General features: G+C 59.5%; 8 protein-coding genes across 8 annotated transcripts; 3 read left to right on the forward strand and 5 right to left on the reverse strand.

The window, feature by feature from the left end:
- The first annotated feature begins 1 nt into the window (after position 1).
- On the forward strand, positions 2–412 carry SDRG_14680 (hypothetical protein). Its single transcript, XM_008620829.1, has one exon. It carries the CDS (start codon positions 184–186, stop codon positions 388–390), a length of 207 nt encoding a protein of 68 aa, XP_008619051.1. The 5' UTR covers positions 2–183; the 3' UTR covers positions 391–412.
- Positions 413–446: 34 nt separating this feature from the next.
- On the reverse strand, positions 447–9,533 carry SDRG_14681 (hypothetical protein; the record flags this gene model as incomplete). The annotated part of the gene is made up of 9 exons (XM_008620830.1): positions 447–1,403; positions 1,452–2,177; positions 2,234–2,661; positions 2,718–4,671; positions 4,720–6,565; positions 6,613–6,683; positions 6,733–7,307; positions 7,357–7,531; positions 7,581–9,533. The coding sequence occupies 9 exons, from the start codon at positions 9,531–9,533 to the stop codon at positions 588–590; spliced, it is 8,544 nt and encodes a 2,847-aa protein (XP_008619052.1). The 3' UTR covers positions 447–587.
- An 840-nt stretch (positions 9,534–10,373) lies between these two features.
- SDRG_14682 (hypothetical protein) lies at positions 10,374–11,889 on the forward strand. Its single transcript, XM_008620831.1, has one exon. It carries the CDS (start codon positions 10,410–10,412, stop codon positions 11,820–11,822), a length of 1,413 nt encoding a protein of 470 aa, XP_008619053.1. The 5' UTR covers positions 10,374–10,409; the 3' UTR covers positions 11,823–11,889.
- A 721-nt stretch (positions 11,890–12,610) lies between these two features.
- SDRG_14683 (hypothetical protein) lies at positions 12,611–15,088 on the forward strand. The gene is made up of 4 exons (XM_008620832.1): positions 12,611–12,960; positions 13,018–14,101; positions 14,150–14,808; positions 14,859–15,088. The coding sequence occupies exons 1-4, from the start codon at positions 12,692–12,694 to the stop codon at positions 15,007–15,009; spliced, it is 2,163 nt and encodes a 720-aa protein (XP_008619054.1). The 5' UTR covers positions 12,611–12,691; the 3' UTR covers positions 15,010–15,088.
- Positions 15,051–16,156, reverse strand: SDRG_14684 (hypothetical protein; the record flags this gene model as incomplete). Its single annotated transcript, XM_008620833.1, has 1 exon — positions 15,051–16,156. The coding sequence occupies one exon, from the start codon at positions 16,154–16,156 to the stop codon at positions 15,164–15,166; it is 993 nt and encodes a 330-aa protein (XP_008619055.1). The 3' UTR covers positions 15,051–15,163.
- A 276-nt stretch (positions 16,157–16,432) lies between these two features.
- On the reverse strand, positions 16,433–18,837 carry SDRG_14685 (hypothetical protein; the record flags this gene model as incomplete). The annotated part of the gene is made up of 4 exons (XM_008620834.1): positions 16,433–17,109; positions 17,164–17,339; positions 17,389–18,392; positions 18,436–18,837. 4 exons carry the CDS (start codon positions 18,835–18,837, stop codon positions 16,457–16,459), a joined length of 2,235 nt encoding a protein of 744 aa, XP_008619056.1. The 3' UTR covers positions 16,433–16,456.
- A 920-nt stretch (positions 18,838–19,757) lies between these two features.
- On the reverse strand, positions 19,758–20,517 carry SDRG_14686 (hypothetical protein). The gene has a single exon (XM_008620835.1). The coding sequence runs from the start codon at positions 20,431–20,433 to the stop codon at positions 19,798–19,800; it is 636 nt and encodes a 211-aa protein (XP_008619057.1). The 5' UTR covers positions 20,434–20,517; the 3' UTR covers positions 19,758–19,797.
- Positions 20,518–21,218: 701 nt separating this feature from the next.
- On the reverse strand, positions 21,219–22,628 carry SDRG_14687 (hypothetical protein). The gene is made up of 6 exons (XM_008620836.1): positions 22,274–22,628; positions 22,058–22,223; positions 21,925–22,015; positions 21,743–21,877; positions 21,557–21,699; positions 21,219–21,507 (listed from the first exon to the last, which is right to left on the reverse strand). The coding sequence occupies exons 1-6, from the start codon at positions 22,487–22,489 to the stop codon at positions 21,329–21,331; spliced, it is 930 nt and encodes a 309-aa protein (XP_008619058.1). The 5' UTR covers positions 22,490–22,628; the 3' UTR covers positions 21,219–21,328.
- Between the last annotated feature and the right edge of the window lie 435 nt (positions 22,629–23,063).

Here is a 23,063-nt window from a genome sequence, read left to right on the forward strand (position 1 = left end):
AGCTTCCAGCGCCAGCTCAACTACTTTGGTTTCCGCAAGTGGACCAAGACGCAGTCGCACGTGTGCACGTTCAGCCACCCCGAGTTCAACCGCAGCTCGACGCTTGAAACGACGCCGATCGCCCGCAAGCGCGAGGGGTCGCCGGCGTCATCATCGTCGCGGTCCTCGTCCTCGTCGCCGTCCATGTCGCCAATGACGATGGTCGAGAGTCTGTCGGTGATGGAGCTGCCGTCGCTCGACCTTCTCGAGGACCTCTTTGCGTCGGACGTGATCAAGCACGAGGACGAGGACATGGACGCGGCCGACTGGGCGGTGTGCGCCGACCTGCTGGACAGCTGCGATAGTGACATGGCGTGGCTGTCGACGCTCGACTGTAGCATTATGGTCTAACGCGAACCAGGCAAATTGATATGTAACTATTTATGATAAATTCAAATGGGCAAGTACTCTAGCACTAGTGGATCGACTGGTAGGATTAGAGTGCATTAATCACAACGGAGGTATTATAATGACTGTACTTTAAGCGTCCGCCGTAGTATGGTGGTTTAATATACGATTACTTGTTAGTACTACTCCTATGGGTCTTTTCAGTGCAGCTCGCGGTTCTCGACGCAGCTGCCGCAGTACCAGTTGCCGGACGGGATCTCGGCGAGGCCGATGCAAAACGTGTGGTATGCTGCGTCACACGAGTCGCAGAGCAAAAGCTCTGTTATGCGCTCGTCGCGCTTGCAGCTCCGGCACTGCTCATCGCTCGGAAGCGCTGTCGCGGGCGTCCCTGGCGGCGTCTTCTGCACCCACGCCTCAAAGAGCCGATGGAAGACAGACCGGAGCCGCCGGGCCATCAACGAGAGCTCCGCCTGGCGTGTGTTGAACGTGAAGCAGTTGGTCCAGATGCGATCCATGTCGAGGCACAAGTTGCCGTACTGGCTGGTGTACGCGCCTTGTCGCAGCTTGGTCTCGATCGTGTGCAGGTCCATCGGGCAGCCAATCACTGAGCTATATGTCGGCACCACGGCCGTGTCAACAGGCTGCAAGAACGGGCCTGCGACTGGGTTCTTCTTGAGAGTCTCGAGGAGGAGCTGGAGCCGTTCTGGGAGCTTTGGGTCGTTGGCCACCGCAGGTGGGATGCCGTAGTGGCCCGTCTCCATTACAAATCGGTACTCGAGGTTCTTTGGTTTCCGACCTCGTAGCTTGGCCTTTTTCATCGCCACGTTCGTGACCGACCCCGACGTCGACGACGACACGGCCGACGGCAACTTGCGCTTGAGGTCGTCCGTGGCCGCTGGCACGGGAGCTGCACTGCTGCTTGCACTAACCGACTGCTGCGCTTCGCGGCACTGGGCATACCACTTTTGAAGCGCGGCGTCCGGAAGCTGCGTCATGGCGCGCAGATCTTGCATTGTCTAGGCGTTTCATGCTTAGTACACGTCTCGTAGACGCAGATGCACTACCTTGTGATAGACTTCGGTGGTCGCTGGGAGGGCGAGACTGGCTTGCATTCGGTTGCGTGCCTGGGCGGCCACGGCGGGACTCAGCGCGAGCAGTTCTGGACAAGTCGGCATGCCAGCGTACACGGCCGCCGACGACGGCCGCGGCGGTTGCATGGGCACCGGCGCCGCCTTGCGCTTCGGCACTGGCTTCTTCATTGGCTTGATGTACGAGAGCGCGTCGTCGAGGGCGTGGATACGCATTGCCGCCGATGCCAGCGTGGCGGTCGACAGCATCGCTTTGGGCGTCAAAAGCGGCTGCGCCTTCCACTGTGCGTCGAGAAACTCACTGTCAACATGGCACTCGAGCACGAACGCAGCTTCGAGGAGCGACTTGGCGCCACTGCCGCGCACGACCATTTCAGCCCACGCCACGCGCAGCGGTGTCGTCCACTTGCCGTCACGGAAGGCGTCGCGGGGGAGTGCGGCCTCGATCGCGAGTAGCTGCGCCTTCAAGAGAGCGATCAGGTGCCCGTCACCCTCGACCTTTTGGAGACCCGGGACGCTGTCGGTAGCCCACTCGCCTTGGTGGCCGGCACCAGCGACATAGTGTGCGGTCGAAACGGGTAGCGCGACATTGGTCGCGAGCACCGAGTCGGGCTTTTTGGAGACGCGCGACGAGCGGCGCCCACACAGGCTCGCGAGATGCGTCGACTCAGTCTTCTTCACCGGTGGTTTCTTGGCCGAGCCCTATCATGTTGACAACGTTTGGTGAGCGCCACGTGTTGGAAAGATGGTATAAGTACCGTGTTGGCAACAAAGTCAACGCCTGGCGGCCCCGACCGGAACGCTTGCGGGTTGTAAAACTGCGGATCAAAAAACGCCGAGGACGGGTGGAACTCGGCCCCTTGCGTTGGCGCTTGCATCTCAAACCCCGGGAACGGAGCGGCGTACATGTTGTAGTACATGTTGTTGGGTGCCGCCGTTGTTGCACCGTTGGAGGCTGCATACATGGCCGTCGGATCGGTGGCGGCCCACATCGCCGTGGCGTCGGGCGCCGGGTACATGCCTTGGCCATACATCATCGGGTTGAGCATCGGCGCGGGCGTGAAATCGGCAAACTCCGTGTTTGGCGCTGCAAAGTACCCCATGGGCGGCGCACCATTGAGATATCCCTGGCTTGGCGCGTCGAAAAGTGGGCCAAACGCTGACGCCGGGTCCATCGGCAGCGACACTATACGTGGTGTTGCATCATACATATCGATGATCCAGGTCTACATGCAAACGTACGTTTGTCGGTCTCGGATGGCGCAGGCGCTGGCGTCGCGTTCGCGGCCGGTGCTTTGGCCGGTGGTGCCGCGTTGGATTGGCGTCGGAACGTGATCAAGAGCGGCCGGATGCCGGACGTCACAGCCTGTTTGAACCCTTCGATGCCGATGACAGAGACGGGCTCGTGGTTGACGGCGACGATCATGTCTCCAATGTTGACAACGCCACTCTTGATCGCTTGGCCTTGCGGATCCGACGAAAACGACGACACCATGATCGAGTCGACTTCTTGCTGGATGATGATGCCGAGCGGCCCGTGCGTAAAACTCACGACCACGTCGTCCGGGCTCGGGTTCGTTGGCGGCACACCGTTGGGCTGTGCCGTTGGCGGGTACTTGGGGATCGCGCCCGGGTTTTCATGCGGCTTGGTCGGCTCTGGCGGTGGCGAAGATGCGGCAACAGCACCCTTCATGATTTTCTTGACCTGCTTCTCGTACGCGGTCTGACACGTCTGGAGTTTCCAAAGCTCCTGCGTGAGCATGATCGGCAGCGGCGTAAAGTGCTGCTTGGGCTGCGACGTGCTCAGCATGGCAAAGAGTGGGCGACACGTCGAGTTTGGCTGCAGCGCGCCGTTGGCGTCGTGCAAATAGAGCGACGAGAGGAAGAACGTCTGGATCGTGCTCAACATGTTCTGCACGTCGGGCGGCACGAGCGCGTGGGTGCTCCAGCCGCTCAGCGCGTTGTAGAACCCGACGCACTTTCCAATCGCAACGTCGTGTCGGGTCGGGTGCATCGTCGCATCCAGCGACGAAAGCACAACGTGACACGCGCTTTGCAACACTTGAAGCTCCATGGGCGAAAACGGCGTCGACGGCGCCTTTGCCATCGCTTGCAACAGCAAAATCGACACGATGACCATGACGACGGCGTGGTGCAGTGCGACAAACGAGAGCGGGTTGGGCGCGTCGCCTGGGTGCCGCGAGAGGTGCGTTGCCAGCACGTTAAGCGCCGTGAGCGTGTTCTGCAGCCCTGAAATGAGACCCGCACTCGTTTCGGCCGACTTGCCGTGATACAGGTTGGACCACGCTTGCGACACGAGGCTCTTGTGCTCCTCCAGCGCCTGAATCTGCTGCAAGAGACGCGACTCTTTTGTCTTTTGCTTCTTCTGCGACGGCGACGCGTGGGTCGATGACGGCGGGGACGACGACGGTGTTGGACGCTTCTTGGTGTGCTGGAGTTGCTGCTGTTGTTGGTGCTGGTGTTGCAGCTGCTGTTGTTGCTGCTGGTACTGCTGCTGCTGGTACTGTTGTTGTTGAAGCTGCAGTTGGTGCTGCTGCTGTTGCAGCTGGAGCTGCTGCATTTGCATCTGATGCTGCAGTTGCGGCTGGTGCACGTGCTGCTGCTGCTGCTGGAGCATTTGCTGGTACTGTTGCTGCTGCATATGGCGATGATGCTGTTGTTGCTGTTGTTGTTGTTGTTGTTGCTGCTGCTGCTGCTGCAATTGCATCGGCGACGGCCTGGGGCGCGGCACCGAGATCTGCGGCGGCTTGACCGGCGGTGCTCGTGCGCGAATGCTGTACCGCAGCAAATTTTGCAGCTCGAGCGTCAAGAGCGACTCGTGGCGCCGCGTGCCCGCGAGCCGCCGGAGCATGTCTTCGGCCTTGAGCGTCGGCAGCTGCAATCGCGGAAACGTCGAGTTGGTGAACGGCGCGAGAAATTGCTGGTGTGACTCGTAGCGCAGACAACAGACGCTGTACGCCTTTTCAGCATCCGCGAGCGACCCAAACGTCCCGAGGTAGTACTGCCGGCCGCAAAACATCACGTACGCTTCGTGCTGCACCACCGGGTCGCCGACCGACGAAATAAGCGGACGCATCGAGAACGGACCGGTTTTGGGCAACGCAATCGGCGCACAAAGCGCGTCCAGTCGTGCCGCAAGCGCTTTGTCGTCCATTGCCGCCGTGTACGCCGCCACCTATACACAAGCAATGACGCCAAACGACGCATGGAGTCCACTAAGTACCTGCAGAATCTTGGACCAAACGCCGTCATGGAACCGATACAAAACTCGCGGGTCGCCACCAAAGTGAAAGTACTCGTTCCCGACCGTCATGGTGCGCGGCCCGACGTGACGCAAAAACGACTCGAGCGACTTGGTTGCGAGCAGCTTCGCGTGTATATCGTCGGCTGCCTCAAGAGCGTCGTTGAGAACGTTGACACACGACGCGTGAATTTGAACGTCAACGTCTGCTGGGATCCGAGGCAGCACGGTCACTTCCATTTCCTTCTCGAGCGGCAGTTGCTGAAGCAGCGACTGGAGCCATGCGAGGCGCATACCGCAAATATCGACGCGATTGAGCTGCACGAGCGTATCGCCGGGCGCGACTCCAGGAAGGGCCACGCCGCCCGTCGAGCGCACAATGAGCCGGTTGTCAAAGTCGATGATCTCGCACCGGACAAGGTGCGCCGCGAGCAAGTAGGTCGTGTGGGGTGGGCGGCCCTCGGACGACGACGGCGCCGGTGCGGCGCCAGGTCGTACGAAACCGAGCGTGATCGGGCGCGGAAGGCGTCGAATGAGATCCGTAAAATCCGTGAGCTCTTTGAGTTGCCCGAGGGACTTGCCTTGAAGCGATACAATGAGGTCCCCTGGCTCGATGCACTTGCTCGCCGTCGCTTGGCTCATGGCCGTGAGCGACCGCACATATACCTTGTGGTGCTCAAGCTCGAGCGCGAGACCGAGCGGTCCGGGTGCAAACTGGACTTCGTACGCATGGCACTGCAGGATTTGTGACGCGACCGCGTCCGGCGACATCTTGGACGGCAACGTCGGAACCATCGGACCATGCCGGCGCGGAAACGCGTTGCGTAAAAGAAGCACCGTGCTTTGTGGTCGCCAGAGCTCACTGGCCGTCGCGGCCGACGTCACGCGCGACCCGTTGATCGCATACACCACATCCCACGGGAAGAAAACGCCGCTGAGAGCGCAGAACCCCGTGAGCGTTCCCGGGAGATGCACGTGGCCACTTGTCTCAACGAGTGATGGCGCATCCAACGAGACACTTGGCAGTTGCACGAGCGCGTACTCGGACCGGGGTACGACGGCGCTCTTGGCACAAGAGTAGACGACCAGCGGGCGCGACGTTGTGCGAAGTTGCTCAAGAATACGCGGGGCGTCGGCGTTCAGCGGGACTTGGAAGGCATCAAAACCGAGAAGCACGTCGCCGTCCGTGAGACCCGACCCGTCGTTTGCCCCCGACACGACGAGCTGCCCGTCGCTTTCCAGCACAACGCCCTCAAACGGCAGCGCGTCATCGGCCCAAATGCAAATGTTCCACTCGACGTCCAGCGTCGGCTCTGAAAACGTCGCAAGTGTCTTCGAGACGCAAAGTGTCTCGGGCGCCTGCCACGCTGCCTCTAGCGGCCCGAGGACACTACCAGCGGGTTGCTGGCAAGCGATACACACTCGCGCGTCAATGTCATCGATCGACTCTGTTGGCAGCCCATGAGCCATCAATTTAGCGTCGCCATGCGCTTCCAGAATGGCCACTGCCCAGTCTTCGTCTTCCTCTTCGTCCTCGCTGTGCGAGTAGTAGTCGCTCTGAGGCTCGGCTTTCACCGTCGACTCGTCAAAGTCGAACGGCGCGGGCAGCGACGTGTGCTCGAGCTGCGCGTGGCACCTCGCCTTGAGATATGCGAGGAGGTCGTCCGAGAGGTCGCGCGGCTCACCGTCGATGGTCAGCGTCTCGGTGGCTCGAACGCTCGGGAGTCGAACATGGCCGAATCGGCTCCAGTCACGGACACAGTCGGCGTACGAGGCTGCGAGTGCCCGGCGCTGGTCCTCGGCGTGGTCTTCGACGATATGCATGATACTAGCAAATGGTAAATAAGCATGCACAATGCATCGACGATGGGTTACCTCTGCACGGCCGACGTCGATTGCACGAGTTCGCAAAGCGTCGTGAGCACAAGAAGGCGGTCTTCGAGCGTCTATACAACGATGTTTACCACAGCCCTAGGTACAATGAGTGGAACGCACCAGCTCCGCGTACGAGTCCTTAGACAAGAGCCGAACAACGTGCGCAAGGCCCGACTCGAACTGCGCCAAGTCACTTTCGCTGACGTCGTCCTCCGACTTTTCAGGCGGCGGAGGCTGCAGCGGCGCGCAGTCGGGGCAGTACCACTCGCCCTTCGGAATCGACGCGAGCGGAGGCGACGTGCACACGGTGTGGTACGGCGCATCGCACCGGTCACAGAGAAGGAGCTGCGCTTTCAAAAAGACGCCGTGGCACTGGCGGCACGTGTCTTCGACCTTGGCAGAAAAGTTGGATGCCTCTGTGTGTACAAAGTCGCGGCACAGCCGGTCAAAGGCCGCCGAGAGCTTTCGCGCGAGCTTCGAGATGTCGGCCTGCTCGCCGTTGTACTCGTAGCAGTTCTTCCAAATGAGCTGGACGTCGTCAACGACACCATCGACGTCGTCGTCGCCGTCGTACTCGTTGTCTCGAATCTTGTCTTCGATCGTTCCGAGGTCCATGGGCTCGGCGATGATCGTATAATAGTCAGGATACAAATCTGCGTCGACGGGGTGGCTAAACGGCTGCGCAGCGTCCTTGGCTACATCATGGGCTTAGCATCCAATCGGATTGCGATCAAGATCATGTACCTTGCAGGATCTTGAGCACCGTTCCGAGTCGTTTGAGTTTACTCGACGTGCTTGACGCTTTCGGCTTGGCTGGCACGGACGCCACGAGCTCTGCTTTGGCAAAAATGCACCCAAACGGCGCTGTCATGTCCTCGACCATCTCGTCCAGCTCTTGCAAGCTCGTCAGCGGTGGGATCTATCATCAAGCATAAGAACTCTGTGATTTCGGTGCCAAAATGCAGTACCTCGATGCCGTTGATGCAGAGAAGTTGGTCGTTGATGCCAACTTTGTCTCGTAGTGCAGCGTCGGCCGTCTCGGGCACGCGCTCGACGCGTATCGTACCGTCCACTTGTGTCCACGTGAGGCCCCACGCATCCCACAGTGCAGGAACGACAAGGCTATAGCAGGGCTCGATCGTAGGCGGCGGCGACGCGGCCTCGGTCATCGTGGGCGGCAGCGCCGGCACAGCGGCCGGGTTGGCGGCGAGGAGCTCGCGGCCGCGGCTGATGAGCGTCTCGCGCATCGGCAGGACGCTGCTTTCATTGGACGACTTGCTGCCCTTGAGCATTTTGATAAAGTTGCCGTCGACATCGCCGCGGTCCACGTCGAACGCTACCATGCACACGTGGCGTGCGACTTCGACCCACGTCATGACGTTGAGAGGCCGCGTCTTCTTGTAGTCGGTAACCGAGAGCTGCAAGTACGGCGTGTACTCTTGGAGCAGCACGTCGAGCAAAAGGACGTGCAGAGTCGCGAGGCACCGGCCATGGCTCATCTCTTCCATGATCGAGTCGCCGTTCGGGAGCGATCCGTCGTGGAGCGCCACCACGTGGCACAAGTAGGCTAGCGGCGGCACCGCCCGGAGCCGGAGCACGTCCGCGTACTGGTACAAAAAGTCCCACACCCACAGCAGTTGGCGCTGTACGTCGGGTGTAAACGGCGTCAAAAAGTCCAACGGTGTCGTCGCACTCGATGGCGACACCGGGTCGGCGAGTGGCGTCGGCGGTGGCGGCTCGATCCGCGTCGCTTCAATGTGCGTTTTGGCCAGGTCATGCGCCGCGACGAAGGCGAGATGCCGCGTATGCGCCGCTGCGAGCTCCTTGCGCTTGGCGATCTCGTCGTCGACAAACTGCAAGAGGACATTGGTCTTGTTCACGTCCATGGATGACCGCCAGTTGATACCAGTCGTTCGCAGTGCCTCTTGCTCTTTGAGCAGCTGACGCCGCTGCCGGAGCGCGTCGATCTTCTTTTGCATCGATGCTTGCTGCTTCTGCTGCGTCTTTAGCGCCTGCTGTTGCCGCTTCTTGGTTGCAGACACTTGCTCTTGCTGGGCTTGAAGCGCCTTTTCTTCTTCGTACATTTGCCGCGCCTTGGCGCGAATCGCTCGCTTCTCCCGCTGTCGTGCTTCGTCCTGCGCTTCGAGCTGCTTCGTCAGCGCCGCCTTCTGCGTCACGAGGTCGGTCGCGCTCATCGTACGGCCGTCGCGCGCGTCCCAAAAGAGGTAGCCATCGCATTCAAGCACATGCGGAAGACCTTCCAACGTGCGCGCAATGTTCTCTCGTTGCAGACCAAACCCATCGTGGACGGTCTCGGAGGTCGCGCCCGTCGCCTCGCGCCAGTGGTTCTTCTCGTCTTCGGATGCGTCGTCGAGGAACGTCATTGCCTTTGCCCATGCTTTGGCGGTCGTATACGAGCGGAACGCAATCGCGGGCGCCTTCTCGAGCTGCACCTGGAAGACAGGTCCTTTCTTCGCGTCGTCCTTTGCAAGTTGAATGCTGCAGCGCCACGCGATCCCGTCCACGAGCGCCCGCGTCTCGTACCCGATCGGGAACAGCTCGCTCGTCGTCCAGGACCCTGTTGTCTCGAGCTTGAGCTCGCCAAGCGCTTGCACCGAGATCGGGCCGTCGACGAGCTCGCCCGAGCGCTCAAAGAGCTGTCGACGCAGCATGGCGATCGCGTGCAGCTCCTTTCTCCCGTTGCGCTCGTCGCTGCTGCGGGATGGACTCGACGTCGTTGACGTGCTCGTGGCGAGGGTCCTTGCATGTCGATCGACGTCGTCCATCTCGGCGTCCGACGGGTTGCCAGCCTCGTCGTCGTCGCTGCTCGGGGCAAAGTCTTCGTCCGATGCACCTTCATCGAGGCTCTCCTCGTGGCTGTCGTCCATCTCGTCGGCGCTCGCTCCATGGAGCTCGTCCATACTGCTGCTACTGCTGCTGCTCATGACCCCTCGCGCGATCTGCCGCAGCCCGCGCGGATGTCCCGGCGTTCTAATTACAAGTCCAGGCCACCAACTGCTCACCTCGTTAGAAGAACCGCATGTTTCGCGCGATCTGATTGGCTCATCGGGATGTTCCCGCCACTTGGGAACCACACGCACCATTGAATTGCGCGTCTTTTTATTCCTACGTAAAGCTTCAACAACCTGTAAATGCTATGGAATGGGGTCGCGACTGGCCATTAAAATACGATTAATATTATGTGCGCGACTGTTTCGGCGCGTGGCAACTGCAGTATGTGCAAAATGGACAAATTGACCACAAGGAAGGTCGTAAGACCGTCCTTATGCTTATACAGGACCACAAGGAAGGTGGTCGCATGGACGCTAGTCCGAGGGGTACTACCCTACGGGCCAACGAAAGAGCCTGGCGTAGAGATCTGTAGCCTCCAAACCATGCTAGAGACGGGCAGGTATCGATCAACTCTCCTCATTCTAGTGTCGACGACGTGGCGTTCGCACACAATAATCGAAAAATGGGCATTTCGGGGTGACAAGGAGTTGGCTGCGTCTCGCAAGCTACGTCATGCCATTGCGTGTTTCCAGCATGCGTCGTATGCCACCGAAGGAGCGAACGATCTGACGTCTCACATTGACGGGGTGGTGGTACCGACGCTTCGACCGCTGTAGTACAGTGTAGGGGCGCGAGTAACTAATACTGTAGTTGCCCTGAGACCGCATGTTTGCCCATGAATTGTTGGTCATTATTGTCGTGCAGTTTCATTCCATGGAGCAGTATCCGGCATCTGAAAAGCGATCTTTCTGGATTTCGTCGTCGCCCATTCCAACTGACGAGGTATGGGCAGCGCAGGCAGCGTCTTGGACGGTGTCACAATGGCGCCAGTCGCGCCGCCCTCGTCCCCGTACGCGACGCACATTCCGTCGACAATGACGGACAATAATGCGCCCGCCGCCCAAGCGCGGGTGATTCTCTCGATTCATGGCCATGACGCGACGATCCGCTGCACGCGCGCCGACATTTCGCCGGCGCACCACGCCATTTCGCACCGATGGCAGGACCGAAAGGAGACGCAGACCTTCACGGTGCACTGCGACAACGAGCCGCCGTATGTGTGCGAACTCCTCGACGCCGAAGTCAAGAACCTCGAAGCGCTCCTCTCGCGGCTCGGCCCAGGCCTCTGGCTCGACTACGTGTGCATTGACCAGAGCAGCAGCGACGACAAGGTCGCGCAGGTCAACATCATGGGCAACATTTACGCGAATGCAACGTCCGTCGTGCTCGGTCCGTACCTTCGCCTCGAGATGCCACCGCGCGACTACCTCGAGCGCGCGTGGTGCTTTCAGGAGCGCATGTTTGGCCCGATCAAGTTTCTCTGGGACATGTCGGCGACCGACTTGAGCTACCTCATTGCGTTCGCCAACGACGTGGCGATGCGCGTGCCCGGGCTCCAAGAAGCCTTCTCGTTCATCAACCGCAACTTTGACTGGAACGAGCACTGGCGCATCGGGGCCTTGCACAAGATTGGGCGCGAGGATTTCCCGCAGACGCGGCACCTCTGCGATCACCTCGAGCAGCTCATCAACGCCCCACGCCACGAGGCAAACCAGCGAGAAATGGCCGAGACCGTGCTCCGCATTCGCGAAGCCGTGCCGTGCACGCATGCCGCCACGTACAGCGAGTGGAACCTCTTCATTTTCGACTGCCAAGCCAGCATCGAGAAGGACCGCCTTTTTGGCACATGGGGCGTGCCGCTGTACCAGTCGCACCTCCAGCTCTCGTACGAGTACCCGGATGCGACGTGGCACCTCATTGCGACGACGTACCCCGACGCAGACTATGCGTTTCACGCGCCCCACAGTGCGCCAGGTCGGCCCCACGGTGGCTTTGCCGGGTTTGCGACCACGACGCAGCTCGTGTGCCACATCATGCAGCACACGCTCCTGACACCGGGCACCCATGCACAGCAGCCACTCGGCGCCGAGAAGTTTCGGTTCACCGACTCGAACGAAGTTGCGACGCTCGCGTGGGACGAGCAGTACATTGGCGTCGCCTGGCCGCACCAAACGTTCCACTTTATCGTCTCCAAAGAGTGCCTGCGCCGCGGCAAAGGCCTCGGGGGCGAGGCTGGTCCGACCAAGAAGTTTATTCATTTGATTGAGCGCCTCCGAGCGCTGGGCTGCAACATTCCGAGCTGGAAAGTCCCGTTCGACTTGAAGGCCCGCCTCGAACAGCTTGCCGACACGACGTAAAAGTGAAAAAACACGTTATTGCTCTGTGCTCTTGAATATAGACCAGCGATATGCATGTATAACTCGGCTCGTGCAGCAGCGATGTTAATGCAGAGCGGGTGGTGTTGGGTAATGTATGCCCAAGAGGCGCGAGTTGGGAGATTCAAGGTGGGACATAGATGCCGTATGAAGAGTCGAGCACGTCATGCGGTCGAGCCATAAACACACTGCTACCTTGTAGCTCAGAGCTCCGCTAGCTCCTCCTCGTCGGTGCTCTGGACTGGTGGCAAGGATACGACCGATCAACCGGATGGTGCGTATCGATTGGCTAAAATCAGGCAAATCACGCGGCTTTGATTATAATACATCGCTTTGATTGGCTTGAATTTAATCCAATCACGTACATCGGATCGCACCGAGCAAAATAGCGATCCTGCAGCAGCGGCCACCAAGATCGACACGACTGCCTCCAGCTCACTGCTGTACGCTTGCTACAATATCAATTGACCAGCTACCTCTAGCGTGGAAGCGACAGAGTCAGGCTCTTTCTGGGCGTCGTCGACTCTTGGGTTCGTTTGTCAAGGTACTCGGGTCGCAGCTGCGCATCGATCTTCGCGCACCCACGACACGGTCGACGCGTGCGTGGCTGCTTTCACACGCCTGTCGTGGCAAAGACACTGACGAGCATACAAAGTGCAAGCGCAACCTGGTTCTCGTCGTCGACGCGGGTGCTGGCTCCATGCAACAACCCATCCTTGCAGGCGCAAGAAACACGCAACAATCGGGCCTTGCCCGCTTGAAGTTGGCAAGGAATCTTCCGCGTTCGGCACATCGAGCGCTGTCCGCTGCGTTGATCACTTTGCAATCGTCTCGTTCTACACTACAAGACCATGGGTGTTCCCACGACCATGCCCCGCCTCCGCCGGTCGTCGTCCGCGCGCGCCAAAGAAGAAATCGTCGACCTCCACCACCTCGCGCCTCTCGACGCCAAGTGCACGCACGGTGCAATTCCCCGCGCCCAAGTGTACAAGCTCCCGACATCATCGCTGGCCGCCAACAGCTACCTTCCATCGGGCCACAACGCCTACGACGGGTATGTGGGCGACGTTGTCGCCGCGAGCGTCGTTGACGGCACGTGTATTGTCGAAGTTGGTGTCCGGTACTGCCATGCTTCTCATGCTCACTGGTACTCACTATCAAGCATGTTGCCAACTAGGTCAGTGCCAGCGACCACGGCGCTGCTTGAGGCGGCCCAAGCCCTCGGGCACCGCGTGACGTACTGCGCGGTGGCCGACACGGACGACGCATTGGACACGTTTATCGAAGCAGTGTCGTCGGCGTGCCCCAAGATTGAGTGCACGGGTGTCGCCGGCGCCCTCGTCGACTCGCTCGAGCTGCTACCACCGGCGTCGCGACGCACCTACCTCCTCTCGCTCGCGCACTTGACGCTTGAAGAGGCCCACACGGTCTTGGACCCGTTCGCTTCGTCCTACTTGCGCCAAGACGACGTTCTTTTGTGCACGTTCCCGACGTCCCTCGTTGAACCGGACGCGGTCCTTCCAGTACTCACCGACTTGCTCCAGCCTGCCGGTGCGCTCGAGTGCCACAAAGCCTCCTTGAAAGATGCTACGAACGAGTCGCTCTTCCTCAAGGCCGCATCCGTGGACCCCAACACGAAGGACGGCTGGTACCTCATTGACACGGTGCTTGCACCGGCGGCGATTGACGAGCTTCTCAGCCCGTTTTATCCTGCTGCCACGTGGACGAACGCTCAGTACGCCACATACTTGGTCCAGAAACCTCTGTTGACGCTCGAGCCCACGGTCAAAGCGTCGGGGCTCAAGCACGCTCCGTCGCTCGAAGACCTCGAAAACCTCTGGCGCAGCTGGGATGCCAAGGCGACGGCCGCGCCCCGTACGAACCAAGCGCCGACGCTTATCGAATGGGAGTCGCTGTGGACGGCGCTGGACGTCGTCATGCTCCAGATGCTGCCGCGCGACCGCTATCTCGAGGCGCCCGTGGCCGAGCGTCCACCTTTTGTGTACTACATTGGTCATGTGCCGGCGTTCATTGATGCCCACGTCGCGGCAGCGATGGACGAGCCCGTGACGTCGCCTGCCAGCATGCAAGATGTCTTTGGTGCTGACGCCAGCGCCACCGAGTGGCCCGACCTCGAAGCCATTGCGAGCTACCACGAAGACGTCCGCACGCGCATTCGATTGCTCTACGGCAACGGCCTTCCGTCGGAAATGCGCCGTGTGCTCTGGCTCTGCTTTGAACAAAGCGCCATCTTGCTCGAGGTACAACTCTTTCATCTCGCCTTGCCCTTTCTAATATCCTATGTGTAGGCGTTTCTGGCGCTGCTGGTACAATGTGATGGTGTGCAGCCGCCGCCGCACCTCGTCCACCCGCGCTTTGCAGTGCCGGCGCCCGTGGCCCCGGCTTCGTACGTACCGATTCGGTCGGGCGACGTCGTGCTCGGTCACGACGACGTCGACGGCGTCGACGACCACCCGTCGATTCCGTACGGCTGGGACAACGAGCGTCCGTCGCGAACTGTCGAGATCAACGACAGCGCGCTGTACGAAATGCAGTCGCGCCCGGTGACCGTGGCCGAGTATCAAGCGTTTCTCGCCGCCGGCAACGACGAACCAGGTGTACTGCAGCCGGCATCGTGGACTGCCGACGGCGCGCACGTCAAGACCGTGTTTGGGCCCGTTGCGCTCGAGCTCGCAGCTGCCTGGCCCGTCTACGTCTCGTTCGACCAAGCGAATGCCTATGCGACGGCGATCGGCCTGCGCCTGCCGCATGAGGCCGAAATGCTTGCGATGCGTCTTCCCGGGACGGGGCACAACGTCGGTCTGCGCCACTGGATCCCAACGCACGTGGAAGAGAACCCCGCTGGGTGGCACGCGGGGAATGCGTGGGAGTGGACGTGCGACGTCCTTGGGCCCCACGACGGGTTTGCCCCAAGTGAGCTCTGCCCTGTCCACACTGCCGCCTTCTTGTACGTATCTCGAAGTCGATGTCGTGGCACTTATGTCTACTACGCCCTAGTGACGGCGGCCACAACGTGCTCGTGGGCGCAAGCTGGGCCACGCTTCCGCGCATTGCCAACCGGCGCACGTTCCGCCACTGGGCGCCGCGCACCGCCTCGGACGTCTTTGCGACGTTCCGCTGCGTCAAGACGACCGTGTCGCCGCAGTAGGTGTTAGTCGCGCCTCCTTTCTTGTAGTTTATGCATTCATCTTTCCACGTAATCGACTTTGCATTATAACCTCGTTCGATTATGGAGCATTGTGGGTCAAGGTTCATCCACGACAAGTACGAGGGATATATCGCTGAAGCGCACCTGCGACGCTCTACGGTAGGTGCTTCTCGGACCGCAACCAGTCGATCGTCTTGGCAATACTCTCAGCGACGGGTAGCTGCTCGTACCCGAGCTCGTCAATGGCTTTGGTCGACTGCACCGTCGGATCACAGCCCATCGCGAGTGCACCTTCGTACGTGATGTCGGGCTCACGCCGCGTGAAGAGCGCCACAAACTCGTTCAGTCGCCCCACAAAGCGCAGCAGTGGTGCTGGCAGCGGCTGGCGCGTCTCGGATTTGCCCAGAAGCAAACTTGCAGTGTACACAAGCTCCTGGAACGACGCTGTCGGGCCGTGCAAGATGTAGTTGTGTCCGACGCGGCCGCGGTCGGCCGCCGCCACGATCGCGTTGGCAACGAACGGCGCGTACGAAAATGACCCGGCGCCCGGTGGAATTCCCGTCAGCTTCTTGCGCGAAATGAGCGTAAACAAGCGCGCCCAGTTGGCGCTATCGTGCGGTCCGAGAATGTGCGTCGGGTTGACAATCACAGCAGCGAGGCCGCGCGCCACGGCCGCCCGCACGATCTTCTCCGCCGCCGCCTTGGTTCGAAAGTAATGAATCGGCGCCGACGCACCGGTTTGCGCCGTCGACTCATCGATGATGTCGTTGCGATACCCATACGCCGCCGTCGAGCTGACAAACACAAAGCGCTTGGCGCGGCGCGTGAGAGCGGCGTCGCACATGGCAGACGTGGCGTCCACGTTGTCGGCCCACTGCGCCGCGTGCATCGGCTTCCAAAACGTGGTGTTGGCCGCGACGTGGAAGACTGCGTCGACGTCCATCGGCAGCACGGAAGCAATCGATGACGCGTCATGGATGTCTCCAAGCACGCAGTCGACGCCGAGGGCAACGAGCGGTGCGATCTTGGACGACGGGCGATGGAGCGCGATGACGTGCCATGCGTCGTCGCGCAAGAGTGCGTCCACGAGGTTGCGTCCGAGAAACCCGGTGGCGCCCGTGACAAAAGCAATCTTCTTGGCTGGCATCGTACAATGTCGTGGATGGTCAAATGGAAAATGAGGCACTGCGTTTGCACCACAGCGTCGACCCCGACGCCATCGCCCACAACATGCCACGTCATCCGGATAAGAATCCTCCACAGCGACATACAACAACACCGTTCAAGTATCCGGAAACGTGGGATTCGTATCTGGGGGATGATCGCGTCATCCCAAGCGCCAAGTGCGATGGCAACAACAACCATGGACAAACAACCACATGTGGACTTGGAGGCAAGGGCAACTATATACTCGGTTTCAAACTTGAAGTATCGAACCTATATTAACTTAATTGGGCAAGTAATACCGATGACGGTCGTCTCGGAGCACGGGCACGTCGTCGTCGAAGCTGCACTCTCTCGAGTTGTCGATGAATACCATGCGCTCGTTGCTCTTGATGACTGGTGGCACCTTGCGCTTATTGCGCCGAGCGTCGGCTTCCTGGGCCAGTCGCTTTTGCCGCAAGCGACAGCGCAACACGCAGGTGCACAGCAGAAGGACAAAGGTTGCCGCCACGACGCCAATGACAACGTTTCGGCCGGGGCCGAAGTGGCTCATGTCGCCGTCCACGAGCCACTTGGGGGCGTAGCGCGTACAGCGGGGGCCAAGCCAATTGGGCAAACACTCGCAGCGCTGGGCCACGCATCTGCCCGTGACGACGTCGCCGGCAATCGTGCAGTCGTTGTGCGAGTGACAGGGCGCGCGGCCAACCACAGGTGTATCTGGGTTCTTTGCATCCGTGTAGTTGAGGATGTGCGCCTTGATAAACTCTTTAGTTGGGTGTGACGCCGGGTCGCAGCCGACGCTCATCGTCGCCGTGTCTTGCCACACGCGGATGTAGTCAATTTCCATAAACATCGGGAACGAGTTGCACACGTTGAGAGTGACGTTGGTGGGGTTGCCTCGGCAGTTGCCATTGTCGGCGTTTGGCGGTCGCGCACCTAATCGACAGCGCAATGGTGAGAACATAGAGTTTTGGTTAACAGTGAACGGACCCCAGGCGGCGGCGACAGCGACGTTAAAGATGATGTAGCTGGGCTCTTCAATCATGAGCTTCTTTGGGTTGGTTTCACGTCCGCCTTGGGGTGGAGTGGTCAGCGATGCGGACGGAATTTCAAAGATGACGGCGCCATCGAGCATCCATCGGATGTATCCGTCGTCGCCGGTGACCCTAACCCGCACCCATGAGCATTCGAGGAGTTCAACTCAGAATGAGGTACCACTCGAGCTGGTACTTCCAAAACTGAATGTAGTGCTCAAACGTAATGTCCCAGTTGGCCGAGATGGCGTCCATTTGGTACTCAAACGGGTCCATCTGCTTGGTCTTGACGCTGCCGAGGCGCGGGTTGCCGCACTTGGTGCTCGTGCTGTCGGGGTCGCAGAGGTACCCGCCAATGTACCCGTTCGCAACCGGGAAGCACGTGCCCTTGTAGTTGATGCCCCAATGCAGCGGTCCGACGCCATCGATCAGGCCCAAATCAGCATTGACGTCGCGACCGGACGAGATGGTCTTGACGTCAAACGTATTGGAAACAATGCGACCTTTTGCAGCAGCAACGCTCTCGTAGAGCTGGACTTCGACTTGGCGCGGGAGGCAGCGGTTGTTGGCGGCGTACCGAAGGCCTTGGTACCACGACTTGTGCCCGCGGGCTGCAAACGCTGACGTCGGCGCGTCCGGCATGTTGGCGCCGGGCGTCTGGCAATCTTTGTTGTAGTAGCAGTTGATGCTGCCGTGCTCGATCGAGGCGTTGGGTGCGACCCGTCGGTATTCGTCCGGCATCCCGGGGGCGATTTGAATCGAGGTCGAGATCGCCGTGCCGCCGCCTTCGAGAATGTCAATCTCGGGGGCCCCCCGGCCTTGGTGGGGGTTGAGCCCAAACCCGGGGTTCGCGTCGCACGCCGAGATGCGCTGATGGCTGCGATACCGCTCGTCGCACTCGTTGTACGTCCACGGCCACATGCGGTTGGTCGAGGCGGCAAAGAGTGCGCGGCCCAGGTTGCCCATGAGCCAAAGACCCGGCCACGTTGGGTAAAACTGAATGTCGGGAATGCGGTCGTTGGCCGCCAACTTGACCTTTTTCTTGAGCGTCGGGTCGTACCAGCCCGCGATGTGCGGGTTGTACGACTCGGTGTTGAGGGCACCCGGGAGCTTGGCGCTGATCTCAATGTAGCCGCCTTGGAGGCAGAACTTATTCCAAGACTGCACCATGCCGCCGGTGTAGTACTAAGGGAGGCTCAACCACCGTGAATAACACTTTGGCGCGTACCATGGTCTTGGTCTCGTACGACGGCTTGGCGCTCCAACTGTTCCAGTACGAGATCTCGGTGGGGCCTTCGTCGACGCGGATGACGAGCCGCCCGTTCTTGGTGTACACGTTGTGCGGCGTGTAGATCTCCCACGCGCGGTTCACGCCATCGGGGATATCGAGGGCCGACCACAGCGGGTCTTCGCCGGCCGTCAAGTTGCGTCCTTCCTGCTCAAACTCGTCGCTCATGACGAGGGTCCACGTCCCGCCACGAGACGACTGGATCGTGTGCGCAGAATCTGGTGTCGCCGGGTCGACCCAGATACCGATACCCGACTTCGTCGGCAACGAAGTATCGTTTTGGTCGATGGCCAGCGCGGCGGCGCCGAGAAGCACGCCCACACATACCGCTACTTGGTGCATGGCACGAATCTAGAAATGGCACCCGCCCAGGTGAGCAATTTGTCGCGCGCCGAGCGATCTGATTGGTCATCCATTGCGATTTGATTGGCGTATACGAAAGATCGGGCGCCGATTGGCTGCAATGTGACACGGGCTCATTCCAACGCTGGCGCCGAGCTTTCCAACGCTGCCGATACAGACACGCAAGTAAGTCACGCGTACAGAGACGGGATGGCGCGTTGTGCTTAACTGCAATGTGTCGTCTGATTGGCACTGTGTTTGTGTCTATTTTCTGGCTCGTTGCTAGACGGCTGTCAGTATCAAGGCCAGCACTTCGTGCTCGCGCTTGAGATCGACCGCCACCTTCCACGCTGTTGGCCGCCTTCCATGCCAGCTACATTGTGACTCACGATCATCATACGCATCCGTTGGGCGCTTAAATTAGCGAATAAACAACATCCTTGTCACACTCGGCACTCGTGCGTTCTCGGCGCCCAGATTGAATGCACAGTTGCGGTTTCCTAGACACCGTGGTCGGTATCCATCGTGCAGCGCCGTGCATGAGTCGGTACATGGTATATCGCGTGGCGCACTGCGAATGCGTCCTTCGAGCGTAGATGCTTCTATGCCAGAGGACGTTGTTCGTCGTTGATTCCCCGTTGCGGTGCTCGTAAAGCGTGAAAAGTGACCAGACGTCTCAAGGCGTAGAGACACGGTCTGGTTAGAATGTTGATTTGGATGATGCCTTGGCCGACCAGCCAAAGGACACGCATCATCACACTTCGTGCCGCACTACTGCACGCATCACATACTTGATGGCACGACAGCGCACAATATGGTCGTTGCGAAGACCAATGTGCCATTGCTCGCATCCGACTACACCAACGGACGTTTATCATTGCGTTTCGTCGAAGGTGTCAACAACGCCTCGTGTCGATATGTTGAGGGTATGTCCGAGGAATTTACCAGTATTTGAATAACTTAATTTGTCGTGAGCACGCGGACCGAGTCCATCTTGGCCCGACAGAGCGGACAGCTGCTGCGCTCGTACAGCCACGTAAAGACGCAGTCTTTATGAAACGCATGTGTGCACGGCAAGAGTGCGACGATCTCGTCGTCGATAGAATAGCCGCCGAGACAAATCGCGCACTGGTCGTCCGGGAACCGAAGCTCGTGCTTGGCCATCGTCTTCCACGCACCTAAGAGCGCGCGTGGCATTTGCAGAAATTCGTGCAGCATGTGGTGCAAGTCGCTCAGATCTGCGTCGTCGTCGTGGAGGTGGCAGCAGGCGTCCGTGTAGATGTGCATAAGACCAAAGACAAACTGCTTGAGACCGACGGAACGTTCCGAGAGGACGGCGTGGATCAAGTTGTCAAAGCGCTTGCGCGGAAACGGCGTCGCCAGCAATGCGCGTACGCGAAGCACGATGCGGCCGCGGGTGTGAGCTGCCCACTTTTGCAGCTGCCGGCGAAATCGGAGGCAGTCCGAGTAGCGCTTCCGGACCGTCCATCGGCGCTGCGTCACGGGAAAGACGAGCTCAAAGTCGTAGCGCGTAAATGCGTGGTCTCCCGAAAACACAGTGCGCGTCTGCACGCAGTTGCCATACACGGTGAGCATCGCGTCAATAATATTTGAAAATGAGTCGAGACGAGCGATTCATTGGCAGTCCCACTTCGCTGGGAAGCGTCCGCGGGCTTCAAGGATCAAGGCATCTTCTTTCCGATAGCTACTGTACTCAGTGCTGCACCCACGAAGAAAGCTCACGGAGAAGGAGCCTCGACACTCGTTGAAGAACAAAACTCTTGGGCTGGACGTGCTGGTTCGTAGCATGCATCTCGTGCACGCGCTGCGGAGCCAAGGACTGGACATAGCGACGAGTCATTTCTATGGACCCACGTTGCGAGAAGAAGACAGTATCCTTGTCCAATGTCGTCTTACTAACTTTATCGTTTTCAGGTTATCTACGAGTGTATTGTTCTGCACTCGCATGGAGATCGGGTCGACGCTGTCTACAGTATCGGCTTCCAGTGAGCCGGGAGATGCCAATGCGTTGAAGTTGAACCTCAACGCGGCCGGCGAATCTTCGTTGGCTGAGAAAAGCCCCTCAAATTCTGATGGGCAATTGCTCAAGGGAGGATTGTCAGGTGCACGCCAAATGGGTCACGTGAAATCTTCAACCACATTGATGTCCCAACAGAGGTGCGTCTGCCACATAGCAATCTACCGTCAAAACCAAAATCAACTCCGCAGTGGCGCACGACCGCGCCATCGAGAACCACGACACTGGCGCCGACAAGCACGACAAGCAGAGAGAAGTGTCATGCCACGTGTGCCGGTCTCCAAGCCAATTGCTTGGTGCGTTCTCGCCGGCTACACTACGACATCTGCTGCGTCCCGTCGTCGAGGCAGGAGCTATTACATTTTGGGTGCCCTTGGACGGAACGCATAGTACTCGTTACTCTTGACTGCGCATTTCAAGGTAAAGCTGAGCTATCGTTATTGGAGTGGTCGTTTACGCGGCTTCGTTCTCGTCGCGGGTGAAGTGCTGGTGCATCTTGCCGTCGAGAAAGTTGTTGAACTGCTTGCGCTCGTCGCACGAAAACCACATACTCATGACGTAGCGCGCGCCCGTCTCAACAGGTCGCACTTGGTGCAGGTTTTCCATGCCCGAATGAAACATCATGAGGCGACCTACATGGATCGATCGACCAGCGTCAACGTAATGCACACGAATGTCTACCTCGCGCCGGTTCAAACGTATGGTTCTTGTTGTCGTCGATGAACACAAAGAGGCCGCCGGTGAAGTCGATGCCGTAGTCCGAGAGGTAGACCAACCCCGAGTAGTCGTAGTGCCACGTATTGTTCTTATCGACGTGCGGGTGCCTAGCTCCACGTTGCTAAATCGCTCAAGAAGCGCTGTTCGTACCAGTACTCGTCGTGGATCTCGGCGGCGGTCCACGAGGCGTTGCCGATGATGCGCGTAATGAACGTTGGTGCCGTAAAGTACAGCGTCGAGAGTTCAAACTCCTCCATGAGCGCTTGGCGAATCGACTCGATTGTGCTAGAAGAAGGATCAGAATCTCTGTGCGGTTGACTGTGGAGGCGAACCGTTTGTAGAGGTCGTACTGGGCGCGGCTAAAGCGCGTGGGCGGATCGGCCCGGTACAAGTTGGTCAAGCCATCGGCGTCCTTGACAAAACCTACGCCTTGCTCGCGTCGAACGCTTAGAAGATAAGTCCTACCCGTGTTGATGTCCATGATCGTAGGTCCACCGAGCATCGACCGGCCGGCCATGCCATGGTCGGCAATGCCCCGCAGCGCCGTGACGTCGGCGTCCGAGATGAACGCATCACGCACCGCACGACCGCACTTGGTACGCTTGTGGCAGCCGCGCACAAACGGCTGGTACTACAAAGCAGCTATCCATGAGCCACAGATAGGCGCTGCAAGTAGCATACTTGGTTGGAGCACGAGACGTTCCAGCGGTGGCGGGCGGGGACCCCGACGGTCGTCGGGCGCGGAAGGTGCAGCGCACTGCTGGCCTGCGCGTTGAGGTACCGAAGGTACAGCGCGAGCGCACCAAAGACAATAGCTAGCACCCAGAAGGCTGGGCTCGACGTCTTGGTCGCTGCCTTGGCGGGCGCCGGTGGCTTCGGACTCGACTTCTTGGCCATCGTGGATGGAGGCCAAATGGCAAATCTACGGATACAACTGTGTCATCCGGATAAATCGACGATCGCAGGTGGCTTTTGTGAGATGCTGAAGCCGCGAGGAGGTCGCGACAGGCCGACCTGCGGCGTCAGTGGAGCGAAGCAGGATAATGCATGCTGCACTGCGACATGGCCCCTTTGGGTCACTGCATAGACACATGCAGGGCAAGTGGATTTGAAGCATGCTCGAGGGACATGGAGAACGGCAGCCAGCTTCCTGCAAAGGCTAGCAGCACGTAAGCTTAGGACATTCATGCATCAGCAGTTGGAGCCCACGAGGCAGCGGAATGTATCATGAAGTTGCCAGCGATAGGACATCATGGTTATTGGCTCGACACGGTATCTTGGTCGTTGTATGGGGCAGGGCGAGGTGCGCATCGAAGCGACGCGGTCCCGGTCGGGCGCTCGTAGCAGCGGCGTGGGCGGCCTCCGTTGGCCGCGAAGCTCAATCAGCCCAAAGCTCGTGCTGTGGCGCTGCGGTTGTCGACGACGTAGCGGATCGCGACGACCATCACGCGCGACGCCTGAAAAAATAGTA

The sequence above is a fragment of the Saprolegnia diclina genome (assembly GCF_000281045.1).
Source record: "Saprolegnia diclina VS20 unplaced genomic scaffold supercont1.76, whole genome shotgun sequence".
Classification (NCBI taxonomy): Eukaryota; Oomycota; class Saprolegniomycetes; order Saprolegniales; family Saprolegniaceae; genus Saprolegnia; species Saprolegnia diclina.

Bases quoted from the DNA above. Each gene is read 5' to 3' on its own strand.
- SDRG_14680 (XM_008620829.1), top strand. From the start codon at position 184: ATGTCGCCAATGACGATGGTCGAGAGTCTGTCGGTGATGGAGCTGCCG.
- SDRG_14682 (XM_008620831.1), top strand. From the start codon at position 10,410: ATGGGCAGCGCAGGCAGCGTCTTGGACGGTGTCACAATGGCGCCAGTC.
- SDRG_14683 (XM_008620832.1), top strand. From the start codon at position 12,692: ATGGGTGTTCCCACGACCATGCCCCGCCTCCGCCGGTCGTCGTCCGCG. The intron at 14,102-14,149 runs GTACAACTCTTT...TCCTATGTGTAG, and splicing joins AAAGCGCCATCTTGCTCGAG to GCGTTTCTGGCGCTGCTGGT. The intron at 14,809-14,858 runs GTACGTATCTCG...ACTACGCCCTAG, and splicing joins GTCCACACTGCCGCCTTCTT to TGACGGCGGCCACAACGTGC.
- SDRG_14686 (XM_008620835.1), bottom strand. From the start codon at position 20,433: ATGCTCACCGTGTATGGCAACTGCGTGCAGACGCGCACTGTGTTTTCG.
- SDRG_14687 (XM_008620836.1), bottom strand. From the start codon at position 22,489: ATGGCCAAGAAGTCGAGTCCGAAGCCACCGGCGCCCGCCAAGGCAGCG. The intron at 22,224-22,273 runs GTATGCTACTTG...GCTGCTTTGTAG, and splicing joins ACGTCTCGTGCTCCAACCAA to TACCAGCCGTTTGTGCGCGG. The intron at 21,878-21,924 runs GTTCGCCTCCAC...TCCTTCTTCTAG, and splicing joins CAGTACGACCTCTACAAACG to CACAATCGAGTCGATTCGCC.